The sequence below is a fragment of the Mustela lutreola genome, chromosome 5 (assembly GCF_030435805.1).
Source record: "Mustela lutreola isolate mMusLut2 chromosome 5, mMusLut2.pri, whole genome shotgun sequence".
NCBI classification, from domain to species: domain Eukaryota; kingdom Metazoa; phylum Chordata; class Mammalia; order Carnivora; family Mustelidae; genus Mustela; species Mustela lutreola.
Genome location: NC_081294.1, coordinates 72,111,493 through 72,138,791, shown reverse-complemented (window position 1 = coordinate 72,138,791; position 27,299 = coordinate 72,111,493). Strand labels below are relative to the sequence as shown.

General features: G+C 44.0%; 1 protein-coding gene across 1 annotated transcript in view; it reads left to right on the top strand.

Annotated features, from left to right (window-relative positions):
* Positions 1-27,299, top strand: part of FSTL4 (follistatin like 4) — a 411,536-nt gene that overhangs the window by 19,271 nt on the left and 364,966 nt on the right. The window contains exon 3 of the mRNA XM_059174572.1: positions 21,557-21,590. Coding sequence (XP_059030555.1) covers positions 21,557-21,590 — 34 coding nt within the window. The remainder of the gene's footprint in view (positions 1-21,556; positions 21,591-27,299) is intronic.

Below are 27,299 nucleotides of genomic sequence, written 5' to 3'. Positions count from 1 at the left end.
GAGGTACATTTGTGGAGTAGTAAAGGAGAAGGTAGCTCCTGCCTTCCCTAGTCCCGTTCCTTCATTCCTGACCCCAGCCAGAGCAGGATGCTTGTTCTCAGAGTCCCCATGCCTCTCACCTGAAGATATGTGACTGATGGCAGATCTAGTGTCACAGGTACATCCTGGCCCATGACTTGAGGCTCCTGAGCCATCAGAGGGTGGACTGGAGGTTAGAAGCAGCTGGAGTGTCCGTGTCCTCCATGTAGATTGGATGTAGCAGTGACTGCAGTAGCCCCATGGGGTCCAGGGCTCAAAATTTCCACCAGAGCAACCCCAACCCCACAAGGTTTCAGAACTTGTTCACCAGAACAAGGCTCTGTACCCTCTCCGAAGATGATGACCATGTCCTTCTTGTTGGCTCAGTGCCTCCTGGATCCACTGCCCCCCCCCCCCACCCAGAGGAGGAGGCTGGCTGTAGGGTGGGGTAGCCCCTCATGGAGCTCGAGGCATCGCAGCAGTAGTGTTCCCACCCTGGAGCCTGAACTGTTCTACTGGAAGGCTCCGCTCTAGCATTAGAGCCCTGCCTTGAGCTACATGTCCATCCTTGTCCAACAAGTAGCACCAATTGGTTGATTAATTTTTAGTAATGAAAACCCTTCTGTGGCCATGCGGACTAGAACAAAATTATCTGTGACTTGTTATACATTCTAGATGAATATGTATAACAAAATTTAAACCTAATCTCATTCAAAGTGACTTTTCTTAGTTACAAGAAAAGATGGTCATAAACTGAGTTCTACAGGAAATTCCTCTTCGTGGGCTGATGTCTCACCGTGGGATCTTGAGAAAGGAGAAAGAATAACCACAAAGAGGACTTGAGGAATTCACCTGTGTACTCACAGTATGCTGAGCAGTTAGTGCAGAACAAGTCCAGGTGTGTTAGCAGTGTGGGCCAAACCCTGGGGGACATGGCAGTCATGAGCGGAGGTGGGGAAGGACCTTGTGGAGGTGGAGAGCCTTGGAGAGGCTGCTGGAGATGTGTGTGGGTGGAGTACTTATGTATGTCAGGAGGAGGAATCCTTGAGTGTAGATTGGGCCTTGGAATAGGACCCTGTCTGGTGGGAAGGAAGAGAGAAGAGATGTGGGGGTGGATATCCAGGCCCTCGTCAGAGTGATTGATCAGGGGCTCTTCGAATGCCAGGAGAGGACTCACATTCCACTGTGCTCACATCCAGTAAAGGGTTATCCTGGGACCCTCAAGATGTCCTGGAATGTACTACCAGCTGCCTGTCATCTTGCTACTTCCAGCCATATCTTCTCCCTTCTCCCACTTCTGTTGATCTCTTCCCTCTCTGTCTTTGGGGTGGGGAGTGGGTGCTGGCCATTCCATGGAGCTGCAAATCCCTTTCTGTGGCCCTCACCCTGGAAGCTTAGCCCCAGGGCCCTGGCCCTGCTCCCACACAAACCTCCAGCTCCAGGGCCTGGGACCACTCAGTCGAGGGAAAGTCTCTGAGAACCTGGTTGTCTCCACTTAGAGAAGCCAGGGGACAAGTGCCCCCGCCATGGGAGGGGAATTTGGGAGCTCTGAGCAGGAGTATAGAGGCAGGCCTGGGATGCTCTACTGAAAGAGTGGGAAGGCAGGTTGAAGTGAGGGTAGAAGTGATGAGGCCGAGGGGCCTGCCTCCATCCTCTCAGCGCTCTGAGCAATGGGAGCTGAGATTTTCAGAAGTATAGGGAATTTATGAGTTGAGCTTTCCAATCTTGAATGCCAGAAGAGAAGCACGAAGGCCTGGCACATCGTCTTAATTCTTTACTCTTATGCTCTCTAACCACTTTGTTCTGTCTGACTCATTGGTACCCTCCCCCCACCCTCGGCACACCAACCCGGTCTGTGTGCTCAGGGTGGCTCGGAAGCCCAGCCTACCCATCTTTAGGTGATCCCAGCTATCAGCCTCTCCAGAAGGCCTGACCTCCAACGGCTGACTCACATCTTACCAGGCACCACCCCTACCCTCCTCTCCCTCCCGAGTCCCATGTGTATACCTTGCCTGCCAGGGTGACTGAACAGAAGCAGGCTTGGATGGGGCTTGGAGGTGGCCCTGTGACTCCAGAGTCACGTCCCCTGTGGCTGCAGGAACCTCCTTAGTTCAGGTACTTTGAGGTTTAGCTGGAATTGTTTTAGGGAAGAAAGGGCTCCATGGGGAGAAAGTCATAGCTTTTCAAGAAGTCTCTTCTAAGAGACTTGCTGCCCTGTGGAATCTAGGGAGCGACATCACAACAGAGCTGTTGTGGAATAATTAGGCCAGTCATCATGGAAGACAAGACGCGATAAGTGATCTTCCCAGCTGTGGCGCTGAGCTTTGCTCCCAGCCAGGTGTGAAGTCTTGTTGCATTAGGAGGCTTTTTTTTTTTTTTCAGTGATGTTTGTTTCTATATAACCAAGCATTATGGAATGTTAGGGAATGAGAGACACCTCAACAGTTGGGGATGACAGAGCAAGGGGCCTCTGGTAGTCTGAATGACCCTTGTTATCCATTCCTTACAGGAAAAAAGAGATTCTTGGTAGGAATTCTGACTCCTGATACAGAATTTTTAAATTCCATAGCTGTTAGTGATGATAACATTAATAAACAGCTACCATTTTGTCAAAGCTTTAAGCGGATTACTTCACTGACTTAGATTCTTTGAGGTCCTATTCACTTGGTTATTTTAAAGATCTGGAAACAGGCTTCAGGATGGTAGGTGATGCTTAAGGTCTTTTGAATATTACACAGTGGAGCTGGGGTTTGCAACTGGCCTTTTGACTGTGCCAGTTGCCCTCTTAACCACAAGCCTGTGTTATTACCACCCCTCCACACATATTTTTGAGGCTAAGAAAAGGACATTTGATGACACTGGGCTCTGAAAGCCAAAGCAGACCCTATCACATCAGATAATGCATCTCCACCTCCCAGAGGATGGCAGAGCTTGAGGTGGCCACTGGGGATTGGGCTGTGGGCAGTTTCTTGACATTCCCTATGGGGAGTGACAGAGCATGTCCTGTCCCTACTCATTCCCTGTGTCCCCAGCATGTGCACCTGTTTCTTCCCTTCTCCTATGGTGGGAATGGGCCTACAGGAAAGCCATGGAGGCTAGTAGAGTGAACATGTCTTTGACTGTTACCTTCCAGTTCCACAAGGGGGTCCAGTGGGACTTTGTAACCGTATGCACATTCATAATGTGTCCCTCAGCATCTGCCCCCATGTGGGGCAGGGCCTGAGCAGACCCACGGCTGGGCTTGTGCTTACAGAGCGGTGGGTGTTTAGACTCTGGGCAGAGACCTTAGCATGATGATGTGTGATGGTCTCTGTTTCTGCTTCTAAGAATTGGCCTTAGGAGGTTGCCAAGGGTCAAGGAAAACAGTCTCCCTTCCAAAAGCTGGGCTCTGGGACCTAAGTGAGGAGGTGGGACTCCCTGCTGTGGTAACCAAAGTGGTTACTCTTAGAACCAGCTCCTGGTTCCAGCCAGAGGCAAGTGCTGTACCTGCTGTGGAGGGGCTGTCATGAAAGAAGGCCCTGTCCTTCCCAGAGGTCGGGCAGCCCCAGGCACATGGGACATGGAGCTTGGTCAAGCTGTAGTGGTGGGCGATGGTTCTTCAGAAGTATGTCTCCCTCAGCTAGGTGGGTGTGTATACCGCTGGAGCTCACTGCCCCTGCCCTGTGGGACAGCTGTGGCTGGCCAGTGGTCGGGGCTGCCTGGGAGTGAGAAGGGAAGCTCAGCTCTCTAGGCTGGGCAGGTTACATTACGCAGATACCAAGGGAGGAATCCTGGCATTTATTTGTGCTGGGGCCGCTGGGCAGCCCAGAGTCTGAGAGAAAGTCAGGCATGACAGCCTGGAGTGGGTCCAAGAAGATGTGGGAGGAGACCACTATGGCCAAGTGCTGATAGTCTACAGGTGACACTATACCAACCCCTGGAGCCCTCCCACCACTCCATCCATCCTCATCATTGCACACCTGCCTGGGTGAACTCCAAGCATCTCCCTAGCTCCTGAGAACTTGCTGAGCATTCCGGGCACTATATTGAGGGCCAGGGCACAGGGAAACCTGACATACCCAGGCTGCTGTCTGTGGGTGGACATTGGTGAGTTAGGGCAGCCACTGGACATGGAGTGCTCTCGGCTTCCCTCCTCTCTCACTTCGCATCACTGTCTCCTAGCCACCACCCCGAGTCTCCTCTTAAAGCCAAGGAAACCGAGGCTCCCAAAGGCCAGCACCTTGTAGCCTCTTGCTCTGTGGGCCAGGGATCCTCATGGCTGCACAGAGCCAGCTCACACTCTCCAGGCAAGCCAGAGCATTCTGTCCTTCTCTGGAGAGGCCACACATTGCCCAGTACTAAGCCTTCCCTCTTCTGCCTGCCACCCAGTGGCTGCTGAGACCTGCTGAGACCTGGGTAGTTAGGTGGCATCACTTCCTGTGGAAACAGGACAACCTGCTTGGGCCATTTTCCTGGCTTTGCTAAGTCTTGCTGGGAAGGAGAAACTGGTGCCATTGTTTACATTTGGTGTGCCAGTGACACCGTGTCTCTGGGGAGGCCATGCTAGCACTGGGGAAGCCATGCTGGGCCATGAGACACTGCCCAGCATCACCAAAAGTAGCAGTGACCTGGGAAGTGTCAGCCTAAGTGGCGCGAGAGAGTGTATAAGGGATTTAGTCTGCCCAGTGGTTCCCAAACATGTCCTCATGTAGGGATCACCTGGATAGTTCCCAAAAAATACTGATACCTGTGTCCAAGACCTAGAGATTGTCCTTCCAGTGGTCCGGGATACAGCCCAGGCTCTGGATTGTGTAAAGATCCCTATTTGGGAACCCCTGGGCTTGCCTGTGGAAGAAAGGCAGACAGAACAACTGCTTTTCCCCTCATTGTCCTCCTAAGCCTCTGTTCTTCAGGGGAAAAGAAGAGGCCAAATCTTTCATGTGCCTTTGCTCTAAGCCAGTGTGAGTATCAGGCTGGCCTGGCTCCTGGGCTAGTAGACACAGGGCAGGCATTTCTGCGGCTGAGGAGGGATGAGCAGTGTTGTTGGCTCACCCCTGTTCTTTCCTCATAAGCATGCCATGGAAACTGCCCTGAATGTCCTCCCACAGCTGAGCAAACTGAAGCTCACAGAGCAGGGCAAGGATGGGGAAGAGAACTGGTGGTTTTACCTGGAACTCTCAGACAGGCTTCTTACTAGGTGACTGGCAATCCAGCTCGGCTGACCACGGGTGCCTTCTTCCTTTTTGACTCTGTTATAAAAGAAAATTGAAAAAGATCCTTATTGTGCCTTAAAGGCTTTTTAATTATATATAACTCATTTAATTTAAACTACTCTAAGTTCCATTTTTAATATAAGTTTTATAGTGGTACAGTGAAAGTGCCTTCTAATCAAAGTGTGTTTGGAGATTTATCTCCCTATACAAAAGCAGCTACCCCTGGGAGCCCCAGCCAATTATTTATTCAGACAGCAATAAAAAATCAGCAAGTACTAAGTGGAGGGAATGGTGGTGGAAGCTCGTGGGAGTGCGAAGGCATCAGAGAGGCTCTTCCCCCGGGGGTCTCTGAAAGTTGAAGGAGCCAGGTCAGCACACACAGGCTGCCTTTGTGATGCTCACTGCCATTTCTGGGACAAATGCTTCCACTTCTCACTGCTGATGCTTCGGCTATGGAGAGGGGAGAAGATGCAGAGCAGGGCTGGCTTCTTGGTCAGAAGGGATGACTGGGCCATCCTGAGCAGGGAAGGTCAGACTCCACAGGGACTGGGGTCCTCCCTCACCACCCCTCTAAAGTAACTAGCCCTTTTATCATCATGATTCTGTGCCCCCTGCCCTGTTTTATTTGTGACCATGCTGCTTCTTACCCTGACATGTTCTGTAAATTTCATTTGCTTTTCGGCAGAGACGGACCGTCTCTCCACGTCAGATCAGAAGTTCCATGGTGACAGAGACTGTCCCTGTCTTAGTGCTGCTGTATCTCTAGGGCAGTAAATAGTTATGGAATGAATAAGTACATGAAGGAATGAAGAGGTGAATAAATGTCAGGAGACCATCAGAAACATTGCCAAGAGCTGTGGGTAAGGAGCTGAGTGTCTTGGGGGGACTCATGGTGGTAGGCACAGCAGGATAAGGCTTCCCTTGGAGGCTGGGAATGAGGAAAGAGAGGTGAAGAGAGAGTGTAGGTGATGCCCCAGAGGGTGGAGGGGCCACTGGCCAGGTAGGCGGGTTGGAGGAGAGGGACCTGTTTCTGGGTTGGAGGAGAGATTCTGGTGGGGAAGCTAAGATCGAGGGAGCTTCTCTGTCCCTTTGAGGGCAAGAAATCTTCCCATCCTTAGACATCTGACTATCGGGATGTTCAACCTGATTCCCATCTCACCCCACCCGGGCTGGCCTGCAGGCCCCCTTTGCCCCCTTGCTCCCCCATGTCACCCACCCCCAGCTTTACCGTGGCTCTGGAACACTTTGCATCTTCATGTTAGGTCCTGTCTCTGACACCCTTCCCTCCATGCTCCATGTTTAAAAAGAAGAATGAAATAGAGACCTGAGGAATGTGCTGGGGGCACATTTATCTTCCTAATTTTTAGACATAGGTTATTTTTTTGTTTTTGTTTTTTAAAATAGTTTTCACAGTGCTTATTAAGTTTATTCCTAGGTATATTTTTATCTTTGATGCAGTTAGATATGGGAGTCTTTTCTTCATTTTATTCTGATGCTTCATTATTAATGTATTGAAATGCAACTGGTTTCTGTACATTGATTTTGTGTCCTGTGGCCTTACGGAGTTCATTTATCAGTTCTAGTAGTTTTTTGGTGGAGCCTTTAGGGCTTTCTATATATAGTATCATGTCATGTGCAAATAGTGGAAGTTTTACTTCTTCCTTACTGAGTTAGATTCCTTTTATTTCTTTATCTTGTCTTATTGCTGAGGCTAGGACTTGAGTACTGTGCTAAGTAAAAATGGTGAGAGTAGACATCCTTGTCTCACTTCCAATTTTAGAAGAAAAGTTTTCAACTTCTCACCACTGATTATGATGTTGGCTGTGGGTTTGTCATATATGACTTTATTATGTTGAGTTATGTTCCCTATTAACTACTTTGGTGGGGGGTTTTTATCATGAATGGATGTTGTAATGCTTTTTCTGCATCTGTTGAAATGATTATATGGTTTTTATCCTTTCTTTTATTGATGCGATGTATCATGATGATTGATTTGTGAATATTGAATCACCCTTGCATCTCAGGAATAAATCCCAGGTGATCATGGTGAATGATTTTTTTAAAAAAATGTATTGTTGTTGAATTCAGTTTACTAATACTTTGTTGAAAATTTTTGCATCTATGTTCATCAGAGATCTTGTCCTGGTATCTTTATCTGGTTTTGCTATCAGGGTAATACTGGCCTCATAAAATGAATTTGGAAGTTTTCCTTCCTTTGAATTTTTTGGAGTAGAATTGGTATTAACTCTTAGTTACATGTTTGATAGAATTCACCTGTGAAGCCATCTGGTCCTGGTCTTAGACTCTTGTTTGTTGGGAGGTTTTTTTTTTTTTAATTACTGATTCGGTTTCATTGCTGATAACTGGTCCATTCCGATTGTATATTTCTTTCTGCTTTGTTTGTTAGGTTATATGTTTCTAAGAATTTATCTGTTTCTTCTAGGTTGTCCAATTTGTTGATATATAATTTTTCATAATATTTTCTTGTAATTGTTTCTATTTCTGTGGTGTCAGTTGTTATTTCTTCATTTCATTTCTGATTTTATTTGAGTCCTTTCTCTCAACCCTTCTCTCTTTGATGAGTCTGGGTAAAGGTTTATTAATTTTGTTGATCTTTTCAAAGAACTAGCTCCTGGTTTTATTGATTTTTTTTTTTTAATTTCTATCTTATTTCTGCTCTAATCTTTATTTTTTTCCCTTCTATCTGCTGGTTTGGGGTTTTGTTTGTTGTTCTTTTTCTAGCTCCTTTAGGTATATGATTAGTTTGTTAAGGCATAGGTTATTCTAAACCTCATCTGGGTCTTACAGCTGGCATAGAGGAAAAAAAGGTGGCAGATTTGAATATCATCTTAAACAGGTTGATGCTAAGCTACATCATCTATTGGCTGGTACCTGGAGGGTATAATAAATAATTAAAATGTGAACTTCTGTCCTCTTTCCTCCCAGAGGCCATCTGTCTTCACCACCATCTGTCCTCCCCTGAACACCCACAAAATGGTCTTGATTTTCTTACAGTGTTCAGTCTCCTGGAATCAAGCCAAAGCAGGGGAGATGCTTATTTGGTAGGACAACTAGTGAACATGAAGCCTTTCCGAATGAGGAAGGCATCCTAGGATATCTCTGTTTCTGTAGAAAGTTATCTGAAAAAGGAAAAGTATAGTAATCAGGCTCCCATGACAACCGATGTTTTTCATGACCCTCATGGGGAACCTCAGTTGCCCACCATTTCTCACCAGGAGATCTTGAAATAATCTGATTCCATTCTTATAGTAAATGTGTTTAAGGTCTATAATATGCCAGGCTCCATGCTGGGGTGAGAGATGAATGAGTGTGGACTGTCTGGAAGACAGATGCTGCTCTAGAGATGGCAGTCTGGCATGACTGTCGCTTGTGGGGGTTAACTAGCTGTGTACATCAGGGGCTGGGCTTTGTCAAGCAGGCTTGTGTCCCCTGGAGATGACAATAGCTGTTAATGAGGCTCACCCTCAGGTGCCAAGTTAGAGCCCCATGCTACTAGCTGTTAGGGTGGTTTAGCACACCATGATCGCTTGTTCTGGGGCAGGTATGTGGATTGTTTTCTAAATCAAAAGGTTAATTAGTTTTTTATTTGCTGGGCTGTCAGAGAGAAAAAATTGGAAAGTGCCTCTCTTTCCTCCTTGGTCTCCTGATCTTGTGCAGGTGATGATGTTGAACAAGGTAGACTGATCCATGAGTCATTGACATTTACTCCTTAAGATGTGATTTCGTGTTTACTTGTATTGTCACTTTGGTAGATTTGCCACAGAAGACAGCCTTAAACACAGAGCCGACTTCTCTTTTTTAATTGTACATAAATAACCTTTAAAACATAGCTTTAAGGGCGCCTGGGTGGCTCAGTGGGTTAAGCCGCTGCCTTCAGCTCAGGTCATGATCTCAGGGTCCTGGGATCGAGTCCCAGCATCGGGCTCTCTGCTCAGCAGGGAGCCTGCTTCCTCCTCTCTCTCTCTGCCTGCCTCTCTGCCTACTTGTGATCTCTCTCTGTCAAATAAATAAATAAAATCTTTAAAAAAAAATAGCTTTAATACCTAGAATTTAAAATCCCTAAGTCCTCATATAAATTTCTGTTCATGCCTTACTACAAAAACCAAGAAAACTATCATCCAAGTTATCTTAATTTCTGAAGGCCTGGGAAATATTCGCATACTCAGTTTTCTATCTGGTGTCTTGTAATCACTATCAATAACTTTTCTCTTCAGAGAAGCACAGCTTTCTCCTGTACTGGTCACTTTCTGCTTCTTATCGGAAAACATGGGGCTGAACTGGCTGTTAGACTCAGCCCATGGTTCTGAGAGGTCCCCTAATTGATCTCGGCTGGCCTGTCTGGTCTCCCATTTTACAGATGGGTAAACAGGAGTGCAAGGGTCTGGATGGCTCCCTCAAAGGCTGCAGCTGCTGGAGCTGTTGCTAATAAAATCAGGTCACTCAGCCCTTCTGCAGGCTGTGAGGCTCTTGTTTCACATTGTCCCTTGTGGACATAATCAAATTGATGTTCTTCATAAGTATGCCACAGAGACACTATTTGCAGGTTCATAATGATGCTTTTTTTTTTTTTTTAAACAAATGCTTTGTACCTTAATTGTACAGAGATTTCTTTGATATTTTTTCAGAATCATCCATGCATGTACTCTTCCTTCTGTTTTTATAAATTCTCTCTTCCTATGTAAACACCAGTTTCCTTACACTGATCAGTTTTTGTTAGGGCATAGAAGGGACCCAGAGCTTGCTAAGGGTATCTCCATGGTTCAGCCCCAGAGTGTTGGAGAAGGTCACCTCCTTTGCCTGTGTGGCCATGCCCAGACCTAGCCTTCCCTTTCTTGGTCTCCTTAGAAGGACAAGTGAGGCCTCCCCTGATAAGGTAGCATGCGGGCAGGGCTGGCTGAAGGTGGGAGGGCCCATGCCCTGTGTCCCACCTCCTTAGCTCCTTAAGCATTATTGAGGCCAAGTGCTGCTGGCTGTGCCTCTGCCCCCTTGAACATACCTTGAAGGCATGAAGGCAGTCTACTAGAGAAGACACACATCTTTCTACCCTATAGGGCTCCTGAGCATGTGACTCTGTTCTATGCAATGTTCAGAGATGAGCTCTGACCCTTTGACTAAGTGGTATTTCTCAAGAGCCCACACTTCCTTGTTTGAAGATTTTCTTGAGCACCTGCCACAGGTTCTATATGACTGGAGGAGGCAGCGGATGTTCAGATTATCCCCACCCTGTCTCCGAAAATTCTGTTGTTTGCTGGATAATTCAGCTTGGCTTTCAAAGTAACCCTTGAGTTTAAGGGTTTTAGGGTTTAAGTTTTAGGGTTAATCCCCTAATCCTCTTGTCATCTGGCTTTGAATACCCAGACATGATGTACTGGGAAATCTAACAATGCAGCCATTTTCCTCCTGCCTTTAACTGAGCCATATAAACGAGATAAAGTGTACAAAGTGGTTGGTTTGTGCTCAGTGAATGGGAGCCAGTAACGGCATACATGCTGCATAAGGCGTCACTTCAGTTAGCTGTATTTTGTCAGTCCAAGTGAAGACTTTAATTGCAGAATGGTGTCTTACTAGCAAAAATGAAAGTGGTTAAAGTTTTTTAAAATTCAAGTGCAAAAAAGAAAAACTGTAAGAAAGGTTGTTAAAGAAGCATTAATTTTAAGAGCATCTCAGACATGAAAAACTTCAATTTTAGATGTCAGGATTTCAGGAATGATGAGTGCTGAGTGTTAGCAAAGCTTTGATCTCCACTATACCAAATGGTTTACAAATCGAGCATGTGGACTTCCTTGTGTAGCTTATTCCAGCATTTGGGGCCTGAGGAGCTCTGACGGAGAGGGCTTCTCCTGTTCCTGTGATGCTGGCCTGAGACACTGTGTGTCCTGTGCTCACTGTTGGGACATGGGCATGGGTCAGGGCCAGCAGCTGGCCACCTCTGTGGCCCATGCCGCATCGGCCCCAGATCCACTTGTGCTTTGTGTGTGAGGACCTGGCCATGCTGAGCTCTGCTCAGCTTGGTGCTTCCCTGTCATCCTCTTTTTGGTTGTGGATGTTTTTGATCCCCATCTTTCTAACCCGCAGAGCCAACATTTTCCCAGAAGCCACCAAGTCCCATTCATATTCTGAGTGACAGTCTGAGGCTTTCCCCCTAAGCAAGGATGGCTGGCCAAGTGGCTGAGGTGGTGTACCTTTGGTCTGTGGCTGTGCTCCACCAGCCTTTCGCTGAGCCCAACGCACAGCCTGAGATCCCTGAGCACGGCCTACAATGGACGTGACCAGGATCCCAGGATGGAATCTGAGGATCCTCATTTATGCTCTTGGAGCTGCTCTCAAACTGCTTTTTGGGAGCTGAGAATCTGTAATAGATTTTTGGATTATGAAAAATATTACTCAGCACTCACATTATATTGATTCAAAAATAAAGATTATGCAGTTGAACTGCACAGTAAAATACAGCTTTATGGAATGGTAATTTTTTACTTAAGTTCCTCTCCATTATAGTGGAAGATAATGGATTCAGGAAGGGTACAATGAGGAATAAAGCTGTTGTATTGTATTGGTTAAATGACATTTAAAATGATTTGGCTGTCAAATTCACGGAAAGGTTATGAACAGTGAATGAAAAATCTAAAATTAATTCCCTACTTCAAGAAAGTGTGATTTATACCATAATAAAATTAGATTTTTAGTTAAAGAAATGTAGTCATTAAGTAATGCCCATGCACTAACTCTCATTTATAACCATCTGGTTTGAAGGTTCGGCAGCAAATAATCTCTTCCTTAGGCAATGCATCCAAGGCCCTGGTGTCATTTATGCCCGTGAATTTTGTTCTGTACCGCTCTGCTACAGTTTTTTGGGGGTTCTTCTTCAAGTACTAGAGAGGCAGGTTGTTACTTAGCCTCAGTAATGGACGGAGTCGTTGAACTCATTTGCCTTCCCAAATGACCCTTTCCCTTTTCCCCCTTAGTCCTCTCCATTCGTGGTGATAGCAGTGAGGACCGCCACCCCTGGAGGACGCTTGCATGCCTCCCTAAACACGGTCTGGGCCTATTTTTACTTGGCCCATTCACCACCTCCACTCTATGAGGAAGGCACCAAACCCTCCTTTGTTTTACAGATGAACATACTGAGGCTTAGGCCAATGGTGTTCACCCAAGGTGGCAGGGGCCGAGCTGGCAGGAGTAAGCCAGGATCCAGCCCACATACTCTGGCTTCAGACTGTCAACTTTTTTCTTCTTCTTTGCTCTCTCTCTTTTTTTTAAGTTAACATATAATGTATTGTTTGCCCCAGGTGTACAGTTTGTGAATCATCAGGCCTTACACATTTCACAGCACTCACCATAGCACATACCCTCCCCAATGTCCATAACCCAACCATCTTCTCCCTACCCCCACCCCAACCCTCAAGCAACCCACAGTTTGTTCCCTGAGATTGAGTCTCTTATGATTGGTCTCCCTCCCGATCCCATCAGAGTGTCAACTTTTAATCCCTATCATAGATCTTCTGAGTCCTGGCTGAGCATTTGCTCTGAGGCAGCAGAGTGTGGCGGTAGCATTTCTGAGACTGACATATAGCCCTGACTTGGCCTCTTAGCCCTCATGTGATGATGAGCGTGCCGCAACTTTCCTTCTGTCAGAACTTCCTTCTCTGCATATCAGGGAATGGGATGCATGCCCTCTATTAAACATTCTCCTGACTGGTAAGGTTGGGTACTTTATCCTGGTTCATCTTTTAATTTCAGTGGAAGCATATCAGATATACAGGCAAGAGTGTATACCCTACGCATAGAGCTCAATGGATTTTTACACAGTGGACACACCCATGTGGCTGCAATCAGGATCACAACTGAGAACATTCCCAGCACCCCAGAAACCATCTTGGTGTCCCCTTAGCCATTGTCCTCTCAAAGGTAACCACCAGTCTGTCACCAGACATCGCTTTTCTTGGTTTCTGCACATTATAAAAACGAAATCCCACAAACTGCACTATTCTGTGTCTCTTTCTCTCTCTTGACACGAAAGCTGAAATCCCATCTGTGAGGCTGACTTCAGATCCTGCTTCTGTTCCTCCTCACAGTGGTGACGTTTCCCATGCATGGCCATGCCAGTGCTCATCGACCTGGGCTTGCAACAGTGGGCATCTGGGTGGTCCCTGTCCCCACCTATTGTGGGCTGTGCTGGGATGCATGGGTGCAGACCAGCTTCTGCGGGTACTTCCCCAGGAGCGGAGGTGCTGAGAGAAAGGAATTCACACTGTTAAAAAAAAAAAAAAAAGGAAAGAAAGAAAAAAGAATTTAATAGAGGGAATTCGTTGAGCAGGTATTAAAGGATTAAACAGGCAAAAAAGGACTCCCTGAGATAAGGATGAGAGCCGGCAGCAGGGAGCCCCATCGAACTGACACTCAGACCAGTGAGGAGAGTCCTGCTGGGGCTGGTTCCTCCAGACTAGGAAATCACAGTTGCTCCATGTCCTTGCATACATTTGATGTTACTGTTGTCGTTGCCTTTTAATTTTTTTTTCCCTGTGGTGTATAATAGTATCCCACTGTGGTTTTAACTTGTGAAGTTCTTTTCCAAGTACATGAAGCTCATTTTTCAAGTACGTGATTTCATTTGTTTTTATCTATTTGCACACGTGTTCTCTGTATTCTGCACGAGTGCTCTGTCAGCTCTGTGTGTGGTAAATACATTCTGCTGACTGCTTGACTCTTCACTGTCTTAATCCTGTCCTCTCATGAACAGAAGTCTTTGTTTAATCAAGTCCAGCCTATCATTCTTTTCCTTCATGGTGGTACCTTTCCCATCCTATTGAAGAATACTCACTTGCTTAACGGTCATGAAGATAATCTCTTAAGGTATCTTCTGGGGACATAATTGTTTTACCTTTCACATTTATGTCTGCAGTTCATCTGGAAGTGACTTTTATGTTTGTTGCCAGGTAGGAGGTTAAGGTTCAACTTTTTTCCAAAAAAATTTTATCCGATTGATTTAGCACCCTCTATTGAAAAAGCCATCCTTTCCCCATTGTATTGGATTCACGCCTTTGTCATCCACTCAGAAACTGGGTATGTGTGATTTCCGGCTCAACTACAGATTGTGTCCTTTCCTTCCTGTCTTCCTTCTTATCTTCTTTTCTTCCCGGCCCCCCCTCTTGCATCCAACATTCCTTCCATCCATTCTTCCTTCCTCCCTTCTGTTTTTCCTTCCTCTCTCCCTGTCTTTCTTCCTCTCTCCCTCCCTCCCTTTCTTCCTCCCTTCCTTCCTCAGGCTTCTTAGGGATCCATCAAGTTTATCCGTCTCTTCAAAGAACCAACTTTTGGCTTTAAATTTTTATGGTATATATTTCCCCCTATTTCATTGATTTCTGCTCCTATCATAATTGTTTCTTACTACTTTTTGAGGGCTGAAATTGTCCTCCTCCTAGCTTTCAGAGGCGGATGCGTAGGTCATCGATTTCTAGCCTTTATTGTTTTCTAACATATGCTTTTTAGGTTGTATTTCCCTTGAAGCATTGCTTTATCCACATCCCACAATTTTTGAAATGCTATAATTTACTTGTCCTTCATTCCAAAATACCTTATTTCTTTTGTGATTTTTTTTTTGAAATTATGTGATATACTCATATATAAATCCATGGGTCAAATATTGGGAGAGTTTTCTCCATATCCTCCTGTTATTGACTTCTAATTTAATTTTACTCTAGTCACAAAACTGTATTTGTTCTCTATATGATTTTATTAATTTGCAACTTGCTGCAACTTCTTGATGGCTCAGCATGTGGTCAGTTTTTATAAATGTTGAATGGACAGTTGAAGAGAACGTGTAGTATGCAGTCATTGGTTACTGTTTGATGTACATCTTTGTCCTCAGCCCAGAAACTGGGTATGTGAGGTTTCCTGCTGAATTTCAAATTCTGTGTACATTTTTTCTTTCTTCCCTTCCCTTCTCTTCCCTTTTTTTCTCTTCCTTCCTCTCCCTGCCCCTCCTCCTCCTTTCCAACCTTCTTCCCTTCTCTCTGTCCTCTCTCCCTTTCAGAGATTGACATAGGTCCAGTTTGCTAATGATGAGGTTCAAATTTTGTAGATCGTTACTGATTTATTTCCACTACTTATTTTGTCACTTAGTGACAGGTGTTTCTTTAATTCTTGGACCATTATGGTAGATTTTTCCATTTCTTCTTTGAGTTTTGACTTTTTGATGTTTAAGCTATGCTACTGCTCTTCTACAAGTTTAGGATTGCTATGCATTCCTGTTAAATTGTCTTGTTATTGTTATGAACCATCCCTTTTTGTCACTAATAATAATTCTTGCTTTGGAGTTTACTTTATCTCTACCAGCTTTCTCCTGGTAGGAATTAATGTTTATCCTTTCTATTTTTTTTTTTTTAAAGATTTTATTTATATATTTGACAGAGAGACACACAGTGAAAGAGGAAATACAAGCAGGGGGAGTGGGAGAAGGTAAAGCAGGCTTGCCTTTGAGCAGGGAGCCTGATGGAGGGCTCAATCTCAGGACCCTGGGATCATGACCTGAGCCAAAGTCAGACGCTTAATGACTGAGCCACCCAGCCGCCCCATAGGCTTTCTATCTTTTTACATTCAGCTTTTTTGTATCCTTTTATTTATGGTATGTCTCTTATAAGTAGCATGTTATTGGATTTTGTTTTATCTATTATGTCAATCTTAGTATTTTGGTTAAATTATTTAGTCTACTTTTATTTAAATGGAATTAAATCTAACACATTATTCTCTTTATTCTTTTTTCTCTTTTTTCCTACCCTTTCTTGTCTTCCTTTGGATCAGTCACGTTTTTTGTTGTCCAACTTTGGCCTCGTAGTACTAATTATACCACTTTTGAACGGTAAAAAACCATTCTAATACTTCTGTTCGATTTGACTTCCTGACCTTTGTGATCATATTATCATGTATTTTTCTACAAATTTTATTCATTAAAAGGCGATTATTGTACTAAGTAGACAAAAATAGGTTTATCTCTTTTTAACCCTTACTGGTGCTCTTTATTCCTTCTTACAAAAATATGCATTCATCTGAAAAAAATTTCCTTTTGTCCAGAGTGTTCCTTTGTGTTGCTTTTAGTAGTAATCTGCTGGCAGTATAGTCTATTTTTGTTTATCTAGATAAATCTGTATTTTGCCCTGTGTATACCCATATTTTCACTGGGGATAGAATTCTAGTTTTCGGAATTGTGAAGATTTCATTCCATTATTTTCACTTCCATTATTGGTTCCATGATTATTTTCTTCTACAAAGTCATCTGTGCTCTTGTTGTTGGTCCTTTGTGGATGATAAGTCGTCTCCATCCCCATCACCCACCCACTGTCTGATTTTGTGATTTTCTTTTTGTGATTTTTCTTTTTGTATTTTTCTTTGAATACCTCACATTAGTTTTCTTTGTGGTTGTCTTGCTTGGGTTTTATAGAGATTGCTAAATCTTTGGCTAGATGTTTTCCATAAATTTCAGAAAATCCCCAGTTGACATCTCTTCAAATATTTATTCTGCCTAATTTCCTGTATCCTTTCACTTTGAAACCTAAATTACATGCTTGTGGGATGTTTGCCCCATGTCCTCTAATGTCTGTTATACTCTTTTCTTTATTTTTCACTCTTTCTTTTCTCCTTTCAGATCTTCAGTGTGTGTATTTTCTGCTGATCTGGCTTCCAGCTTACAATTCTTCTCTTTAGCTGTGTTTAATCTTTTGTCAAATCCATCTGTTGAATTTTTTTGTTTAACTTTAAGTTCTAGAATTTTCACTTGATTTCTTCCTAGCGGATTGTGATTTTGTGATGAAATTCAATGTCTTTTATTTTCCTGAACAAATTATTCCTCATTATTTGTGTTTTATAATTCTAGAGCTTGTGTTTTATAATTCTAAAATCTGGGGACTGCTGTATTGTTTTTTATTGGATTTAGTCATTTGATCTCATTTCCTGCCATACTTAGTAATTGTGGATTGGGTGTTAGACATTATGTAGGAAAAATTATAAATCCTGTGGATATTTTTATCTTCCAGAGAGGATTTACTTCTCTTTGTTAGACATAGAATACTGGCAAATCATCTTGCTCTGCTAAGAATTGAAATTCTTGGAGAGTATATGATCTCAACTGACAGTCACCTGCACTTACCGGGACCACGTTTTCCTGGGAAGCCTAATTTTTGTCTCTCTAGCACCATGATAAGTACCAAAATCTATGCTTAATTTTTCAGCTGATTTGAGACTAATTTTTTGCTAATTTCTCATCCTCTTGCCCTTTATATGTGGAGCTCAGACATATTTACAAAAATCAAGAGGAAGCTGGGTGCAAATTATTGGGCTCACTGCTTTCTGGTTTCCTTTTCCAGGATTTGAGACCCTCAGGTTCTAGCTGCTTTGGTAGCCCTGACTCTGGTTATCTCTCAACTCAGTGAAACCTCTTTCAGCTCTAGAGCATTACTTTTTTGTTTGAATTCTATGCAAAACAGCCAATGCCCTAAGGGGGAAATTAGCACCTCAGCGGGCTTTTCTGTTCTCTGAATATTATCTCTTTAAGTTGTGGTTACATTTTTTTCTCTGATATGCCTTCAAAAAATATTTTTTTGGGGGGGGGGGTGCCTGGGTGACTCAGTGGGTTAAAACCTCTGCCTTCGGCTCAGATCATGATCCCGGGGCCCTGGGATGGAGCCCCACATTGGGCTCTCTGCTTGGCAGGGAGCCTGCTTCCTCCTCTCTCTCTGCCTGCCTCTCCACCTACTTGTGATCTCTGTCAAGTAAATAAATAAAATCTTTAAAAACATTTTTTTTAAATCAAACTTTTATAGTTGTTTTTAGCAAAAGGATTGGTCATCTAATGCAAGTTCTTCTCTCATAGCCTGAAGTAGAAGTATCTCTCATCTGATTTCACACTATCTCATGAATTAAGTAGAGATCTGCATAAACTTTGTTATGTGTTAACTTTGAAATTTAAATTTAAATCCCAGCTGGCCACTGACCAGTATGTGAGAGCTTGGACAAGTTTAACCTTTTTTGACCTTTTATTTCCTCACCTTTTAATCAATATGTGAGAAATGAAGTTGAAGAGACCTTTAAAGATCAGTTAATTCCACTTACTTAAACTATTTCAGAGCACAGTAAAAGGAAAACTTCTGAATTCATTATATGAAGCTGGTATCATTTTAATTCCTAAATCTGAGGGGAAAAAATGACACCTAAAAATAATAGAGCAATCTCATTTATGAATATTAATATAAAAACATATTTAAAATCATTACAAGTAGAATCCATCAATATTTTTTAGGAAGTGTATCATGATTAAGAAACGTTTATTCCAGAAATACAGAGATAGGTGAATACCATGAATTCTACTAGAGCTAAAGAGAATTCTAATAGATCTAAGGAGAAAAAGAATCATGAAAACCTCCTTAAATTCAGGAAAAGTATTTGATAAAATTCAACACAAATTTTTTATTCATCTAACAAGCATTGAACGTCTTGCTGTCTTACAGCGTTGAGGATAGCATTGGGGAAGCAAGAATGAAAAAGATATTGGTGCCATCCCATCTCACATTCCAGTGGAGGGAAATGGTCAGTAAAGAAGTAAAAGGACAAGCTAGAACATCCATTTATTTCAAAGACTCAGTAAATTGTGCATGGATTTCATTAATATGGTGGACATACCTTGAGCCAAAAGCCAGTCTTTTGTTTCCCTTAGTAAGGAAACACTAAAGGTTTTCTTCTTAAAGTCAGACACAGGACCAGTATGCCCATGGGCATGCCAAGTTTCCACAACACTTAACATCAGATAGAGGAATTAGCTGAAGCAATAAGACAAGAGAAAGACATGAGAAACCTAAGAAATGGAAGGAAAGATAAAATCATAGCTATTTGAAGATTACATAAATACATTGAAGGAAACACCAAAAGAATCAGTGGAATAAAAAATTCAGTCAAGGGGCGCCTGGGTGGCTTGGTGGGTTAAAGCCTCTACCTTGGGCTCAGATCATGATCCCAGGACGATGGGATCAAGTTCTACATCAGGCTCTGTGCTCAGCAGGGAGTCTGCTTCCCTTCCTCTCTTTCTGCCTGCCTCTCTGCCTTTATTTGATCTCTGCTAAATAAATAAATAAAATCTTAAAAAAAAAAAAAGAAATTCAGTCAAGTGGCTGGTTAAAAATCCACATATAAAAACCAGTTGCACTCATACACAGAAATAAAAAGCAGTTAGAAGGTATAATGAAAGAGAAATTCTATTTATGATAACAAAAAATCTACAAAAGAAATATTCAGAATACATACAGGAAAATTATAAAATACTCTTGGAAGAAATAAAAGTAAACTTGAACAAATGATGAGAAATACCATGTTGTTAGATAAGAAGATACAACATAATGCAGATGTCAGCTTTTCTTAATTTACAAGTTTTATACAGTTGCAGTAAGACATCCCTAAAGTCTTCTTCTTGAGGTATATAAGTTGCCTATGAATTTTCCCTGTTCCAGAAATACTGGTTAGTTCCAGGGATGTGGTGTCTGCCCCTGTAGCAGAGAGCTGAGGAGCAGTGTGGGCTTGGCTTTGTGCAGTGATGTGCCTTGCAGCTTACTTAGCTCTCATAACACTTAGCGCTTTCAGTGGTCCCTCTTCAGGAACCAGCATTCTAGAAGCTCATTTCACTAACTGGGCTGTGCTGATGAGCTGCAGGCCTATAGCATGTGTCTTCCATTGGTTTCCACTTGGGCTTTTGACTCATTACAGAAGTGGCAGTCAGAGAATGTAATTTGGGGCAGGGGAGGGGATACACTTTCAAGTGCCTCCTCAGTTTCATCCCTCATATTACCTCTGCTTCCTGATCCCAAAGGATACTAGACAAGAATGCTGATATTGTGAAAGACAAATGCCATTTGCTATAGAGGTGCTGGTGCTGAATGGTCCTCTTTGTCATGATGGCAAGAAGTTGGCCCAAGCTTGTTAGGTACCGTATTCTCTCTTCTTTGGTTTCCAGCATGGATTTTCCACTTTTCTTGATATTAGACTTTGTATCCTAAACTGGTTATTCATGATGAATTGTAGGTACTTTTGATTAGTTGTGAAACCACAGCATATGTTTCCAGCTTTACCCTCCTATTACTTCTCACTGGGTCTCTTCCTGCTTCATGAGCATACCCTGTTCTCTCCCCTTACCCTGCCTTTTCTTAAGCATTCTCTCTTCCTGGTGAACCCTCCCTCCCTTACTCCTGTCTGAAAGCCTGCACATTCTGCAGTGCTATTTCAAAGGCTCTTTTAAAAACCCCTTCCTTTATGTATCCACCTGAATATGAATATACTGGTATTTTTCAAGGTAAAACCACCCCTTTACTTCTTAGTAATTTATGTTTGTTCTGTAGCCTCCTGTCCAACTAAGAATGTTTCTTTTTTTTCAGCTATGAATGTTTTCAATGCAAGAATTCTGTTTTGCTTATATAACTTCTCAAACACTTTGCTTATTGCCCTATACAAGCGGGAAGGCAGAAATGAATTTAAAAAACAAATACCCTAAGGCCTAATTTAGTCCACTGGCCTGGACTGGCTGTCCAGATTGTAAGATTCCCACCCTTTGGAAACTATTGAGTTGAGCACAGTCAATCACTAGATCATGCCAGTGACCCACTCAGGAGCAATGGTGGTCTTCATTATGGCCCCACAAACCATAGTCTACTGCAGGTCAGATCATTCTGACTCCTAACTGCTTGTGTTTTTCCCAAGCCCTATAGTACCTGCAGTCTAGGTGGAAGATGTGGTATCAGCCCAGGTCAGGGTCTTCCTTCACACTTAGTACCAGTCCAGATTCCACATAAGGAAGAAGACCACGAGAGTTGTCTCTCTATTCATTAAAAACTGAATGATTAGGACACTTGGGTGACATAGTCATTGAAATTTCTGACTCTTGATTTCGGATCAGGTCATGATCTCAGGATTGTGAGACTGAGTCCTGACATAGGCTCCCTATCAGGCATGAGGCCTGCTTAAGATTCTCTTTCTCCCTTTCCCTCTGGCCCTCCTGTGGCAAAAAAAAAAAAAAAAAAACCACAAAAAACCTTACATGATTAATAATGTATTCTTTGATTAAGCCCCCCAAACAACAAGTTGTTTACCTTTACTGGTGTGTGTGTGTGTGTGTGTGTGTGTGTCTGTGTGTATGTGTGTGTTGGGAGTTTAGCAGACCCAGCATTGCTGAATGTCATGTTCTTATGGAATTGTTCATCATTTTGTGAATAAATGGCTAGCAGAGGTGAAATTTTTGCAAGTATCTGTACATGTGAATTATTCTTCAAAAACACAAAGCCTTTCTTTTCTTGCAGGAGTCCAGAAGCTTTGAAGTCGCAAGAAGAGAAGGTAGGGAAAATGCATTCATACCCATTTCGTTCTCAGTGTTGACATTTTGGAAGTAGTTTGTTGAAGCTAACATGAACTTCAGACCATGGGAAGTCTGTTCTTTCAGATTTCATGTGGCCTTTTCTGGGTGCTGACTATTTGGTACTTGCCTTGAAGGACTGTAAGAATTGAAATCCAGGGCTGCTTGAGAGAACTGTGTCTTCTACTTCAACTATCCAAAGTGAAGATCTGGGGACCTGGCTTCTTCATGATCATATCTGTGGTCTGGAGAGAAGCCTTATTTTTGAGTGGAGTTTGAAGTAATTGTTTGGTTTCATCCAGCAAAAACAACATCAATAATAAAAAATGGTTTATGATTTGAAGTATTGCAATAACTGGGAGAAGGTGCCACTGTGAAAAATATTTGTAATTAGATTTTTACAGCTTTCGCTAAGCTGAAATAGAAATAACCAATTAATGTCCCTTTTGCAACAATTCCATTATGTTCATTTTCACTGCCGGTTCCTCTAGCATGTTTGTTTTTCAGTCTCTGATGTAAGTATGCATGGGTGGTGATTTCTGAAACCTTTCCTTAGAAATTGAAGTTTCCCTTACTTTCAACAATACCAACTGTCAAATAAGATGTATTTTCTATGGTGTGGGGCATCTTTGCCAATCATCTTTTTATTGCAGGGCTAGGAGGAGGAAGTCGGGAATCAAAGTGAATTCTTGGTCTGGATTCTTTGGTTTCAGCCTTAATGACAAACTTCTCTGTAGCATTGTCTCCAGAAAGAGTGGTGAGCTAAAAGGTGTGAGCAAATCCCACATCGACCTCTAAATGTACTATGTCCTTGGTTCCTGATTAGTTCTTCTTTTAAGCCCCACAGTGAAAGACCTAGAATGGCCATGTTATCAAATTATGTTTCTAGAGCTAAGAGACCCAAGCCTTGCATACTTGGTGTATTGGTAAACTAGACCACCTGGTTGTTTGCTGCTACCCATGGGGCTTGAACTCTGGGTTCAAAGGAGCTGGGCAATCTAGCTCTGGGATAAACTTTGTGGCTTCCATTCCCATTTGCCATGGTCTCTGGATTTGGTCTTGGTGTCCTGTGAACTGCATCTGTAGAGTAAGCTGCATTGTGTCGATCTCAAAACTAAATGAAATTGGGTGGATATGGTGGAGCCAGAAGGCCATGTTTCTTATTGGTGACCATGTAAATGGGAAAGAAATAGCCTTGAGCAGAAAAGTTGGCATGAAATTTGGTTTTGAGTATTATTTAATTCATGTCAGTAGCCCCGAGTATGAATGTTGGGAATTAATTTGCATTATGGAATTACATATCAACCTAACTATTCTGGAATCTTACTTTCCTTACGTTAGAAAGGTCTCTAAATACTAAGGCTGGGGTATAAGAGAATCATGTGTATATTTTCTCAGAGGCCTTAAAAGGCTGGATTGGACCTCTGGCTCCAAGTCCACTGAAAACTGACACCATTGGAGGATGAGCAAAGGTGTGTTTGACTTGTGCTCTACTCATCCATAACCTTCTCGTCTTTGGAATTAGCAGCTCTCACAGCTGGCTGACTGGGAGTGTATGCTTCAAGTTTGTACCAGCAAATTTGTCCTGACAGCACATAAACTTTTTTTTCCCCCCATTGTGAACTGATGTCTTTCTTGCTTGTTTCTGTCAAAGTTGAGTGTTGGAGAGTTCCTAAAATAGCTTAGTGCCTTAATGTCAGTGCTTATAACGTGGCAGGAAGGAAAGGAGGAATGGGAGCCTGCAGGTTGGTTACAAGTGTTTTCAGGCCTGAGAATTCACTTGCTTGAATGGTGGGATGGTTTTTCTTCTCCAGAAGAGTGCACAAGTATAACAATTATAGAAATGCTTTAAATATTCCAATAAACAATTATTCCTACAGATGAAAATAAGACATTATTGTCTCTCAACAAACACTTAGGGCTATTTTGCAGTTGGAAAGGAAAGAGGAGCAAATAAGTAACACTGAATTTTTCTGCCCAGTTTACCAGGCCCAGGAGAGTTTGGCAAGGTCTGGAGGAGGAAGCCTCCCAGTCACACAATCCAAGATGTCTTCCCATTTTTTGTTTTCAGGCTACATCTGACTGAGGAGTATCTTCTCCGTCTCAGGTTCAGTGGCACAAACTGATGATCAGCCACAAGCTCATCCTACATGACTTTTGGGAAGTGTTGAATAAGTCTGTGAAGTGAGAAGTGAGAGGGACTCAAATTGGTGGGAATGGAGTCTAAGATAGACCACAGTGGGGTTGGAGTTTGTGGACTTTATAGTCACAGCCCTAAGAAAATAATCCACTTGGCCAGTGCTGGACTCAGTATAGAGTTAGTTGTTGAGACTTGTACTGCAGAACCTCTTCGACCTTTATGATGCTAAGTCTGACTCCCAAAAGGGGGTGTGATATGCTGCATTTCTCAAATTTAGTTTCCCATGGTGTCTTAATCTTATGTATTCAGTTGTCTCTGGGCTGGCCTTCTATGCAGGATCCTTTGCAAGGTCTGCTCCAGGGAGTTCAGGCAGAGGGAGTGTGTCCTCAATGCCCAGGATGAGCCTATGATGTGGGTCCAGTAACTTCCATGGGTTTGGCATGGACCGGGTGTAACATGGTGATAATGAGAATAACTTCACAGTTCTCAAGTTTGCAGAGAGCATTTACCCTTAGCAACACATGACAAGAGGAGAGCATCTTCCTTCCTTTCCATGCTAATTTGTGGGAACAAGAACTCCCTCTGGACCAATGTCCTTTTCATGCACTGAATCTCTCTTGTGCATATTCTTCTGCCCATTCATGCCCACTGCCTAGGCTGGAGAGCTAAGAGGGACTCTTAGAAGCAAACTGTCTAGGGGTTATTTGATGACAAGTTACCCTAGGGCTGGGGCTCTCAGGGGAACCTGGAGGGAAATATGTCGTACCAGTGAGTGTGGCAGGACTGCAGGACTGGCAGGATGTCTTCTGGGAAGGACACATGACTGCCCCAGCCACCAAGCCCTTCCTCCTTCAGTTCTCGAGCCGTGGGAGCCACCTGTGCTAGCTGCCTAGGGAAGGACAGATGGTTGCATCTTCATCTCCTTTCCTTTGCACGTGTATTTTTACCTCCCTCCAGACACCTTCAATTCAATTTCAACTTTTTCTAAGGCTTCAGCCAAAGGTGCCAACCTCACCTCTCTGAGACACTCCTGTGTCCACTCTGAGGGCTGGTGCTGATTGAGACTGCCAGAATTCATCTGCTCAGACCAGCACTTTTCTCTAACTGATTCCATCACATTGAATTACAGCCCTGAGAGAACACTTGAGTGAGCTGAGCCAAGCGGCCAGAATAATTCAGCCCTTGTCAGCCATCTCTTCGGAACATGCAGTGATCTAGACACCATTCCAGATGTCTGCGACTGCGTTGTGATTAGAGGCTGTGAATTTTGGTGTGGGTACCAATGTCCTATTGCATGATCCAGCCTCCCAGGGATGGTTCTCTCACAGGTTCTCGTCCAGGCCAGCCTGACCTGACTTCTGGCAGGATGTGAGGGAGACCTGAGAGCAGGGATGCTCTGTCTTCCCTGAAGGAAGGAGACTGAAAGAGGGAGTGACTGTCACACCCCCATGGTGGCTCTGACTCCTTAGCAATGCAAATCTCCTAAATAAACATGACCTGCCTGCACTGCCCCCCTTCCCCTGCTGTGTGACTAGACCCTCCCTTTCTGAAAACCTTTGGAATTAGCCCTTAATTGGCAGCTGCCTCTAATAGCCCCTTTATAGTTCTCTGCATCTGGGTGAACTTCAGCTATCAAGAATTGCGTTCTGTTTACCATTAATTCTGATTTTGTTTAGCAGATGTTTTCTGGATCTCTCTCAGTTGCCTGCATAATCTGTCTTGGTATAATGCGATCTGGCTGACTCTCTTCTGTAAAACGGATTAATAAACTCCTAGCTTCTTTTGAGGTAACTTCTTTAATGGCTGCAGATGCAGGGAATTTGCCACATTTGGCAGTGCCTGGGGTAGTAGGTCCTTTTCAAACCAAGACTGCCTTCTGGGCAAAGAGATGAAGTTTCCGTCACCTTTCTACCCTCACTCTCCTGTACAGGGGAGTTTGCGGTTTCTCTCCAATAGACCCTGGGCCTCAACTCTTTCTACTCTTGAACTCTTTCTACTCCTAGCCCCACAGAAATGGGCTTTTTCTGGGTGGTGCCACCATTTTTCAGCTGCTGGAAAACTATATTGTTCCTGCTTGCCCCAGCTTGAGTGGGAAGTGGGTGGCACAGCTGGCTGGTGTGTTCTGGTTGGATACAACGATCTGACACCCAGTTGTGAGCATGACAGATTGGTCGGCAGTAGACTCCTACCTCTCTACTTACTCACAGGCTGACTTGGGGTATATTCCTCAGTCTTACTGGAGAAAAGGACATAGTAATAGTACAGACCATTATTCCCAATCCTGAATCACAGTCAGCAAGCCATGAAAGTCTCATGAAACTTGAGAATCCAGGGGTGACTCTGGCTGCAAGCTCCACTGATAAAAGGCTTCTCCGCCTCTTTCCCTCCTTGGCATCCGTGCCTGGTGGGGTTGATAGTCTCCATTATGGCTCTTCCTATCTTGCCCATGTAGATCTGGCCTTAGACCTAGAGTGACAAATGTCTCCAGTCACCAAGCCCATCCCTCTGTCTCCAACCAGACTTGTATGTGACCTTGCATGTTGTGGCCTGTTGACCGTGAGGAATTATCTGGAACCTTGCCTGTTCCCATCCTCTCTTCTGTCAGAGTCTTGAACTTTTTGCTCGAATTCTTTCATGTCACAGTCAGAAGAAACTGCTCTCTTCTTGGTGGTGTCTTTAAGAACTTAAGGGCAACACATAAAATTTCTCTCCCCAGATTAAAGTTCCCTGGGCACTGGGGTGAGAACTGTCCTTGAGTGTCATAGTTACCATCCCTTCAATTACTCCATCAGAATAAAGCTCAGGGATTGAGGACAAGGGCCTCTGCCAAGGATCATGCATGGCATTATCCAGAGGAGTCTCGGGCTGTGGGTCACCCCATGCTTCTGTTCCCTGAGCTTCCCCGAGATAATTCTGAGTGCCTGGGCCTAGAAAGATTAGTGGTGGACTGAGATAGCCCGAGTGAACCCGAGTCCTCATTCCTGCCCCTGCACATGATCTTCCTTGATCAAAGGTCCGCCAGGCTCTGGGTGAGCGGTTGTTCCCTCCTAGCACCTGGGCAGTTCCAGCTGTCCCCAGAGATCTGGAAGCAGCAGGACCTTGCTCACTGCAGCTCAGGGCTGACGATGGCAGATGCCCGTGCTGCTGTTAGAACTGCACGCGTGTGACTCCCTGCCCAGGGTTTCAGCACCACAGGACACAGCACGGGCAGTTATGGCCTGCACTCAAGGGCCAGCTCTCATGCTGCTGTGTAGGGCGAGCCCTGGGAGGGCAGGGAGCCAGGCCTTTCCCCCTGGCCTCCTGGGTGCCTTATACACAGCAAGCCCTGAAGAAGCATTAGACGCCTGCTACATCCCAGGGCCGACCTGGCTTGATGTGACGTACCCACTTAACATAAGGCAGAATCACAGGTATGGGGGCTGCCGGCTTGTTTGGCTCTGGGTCCGCAACTCCAGATCCCCCTGTCCTATCTGCTGTGCTGCTGCTTCTCACCAGCGCTCTTGGAAGGCTCACTCTCCTTAACAAAGGTCCTCAGAGAGTGGCTATGCTC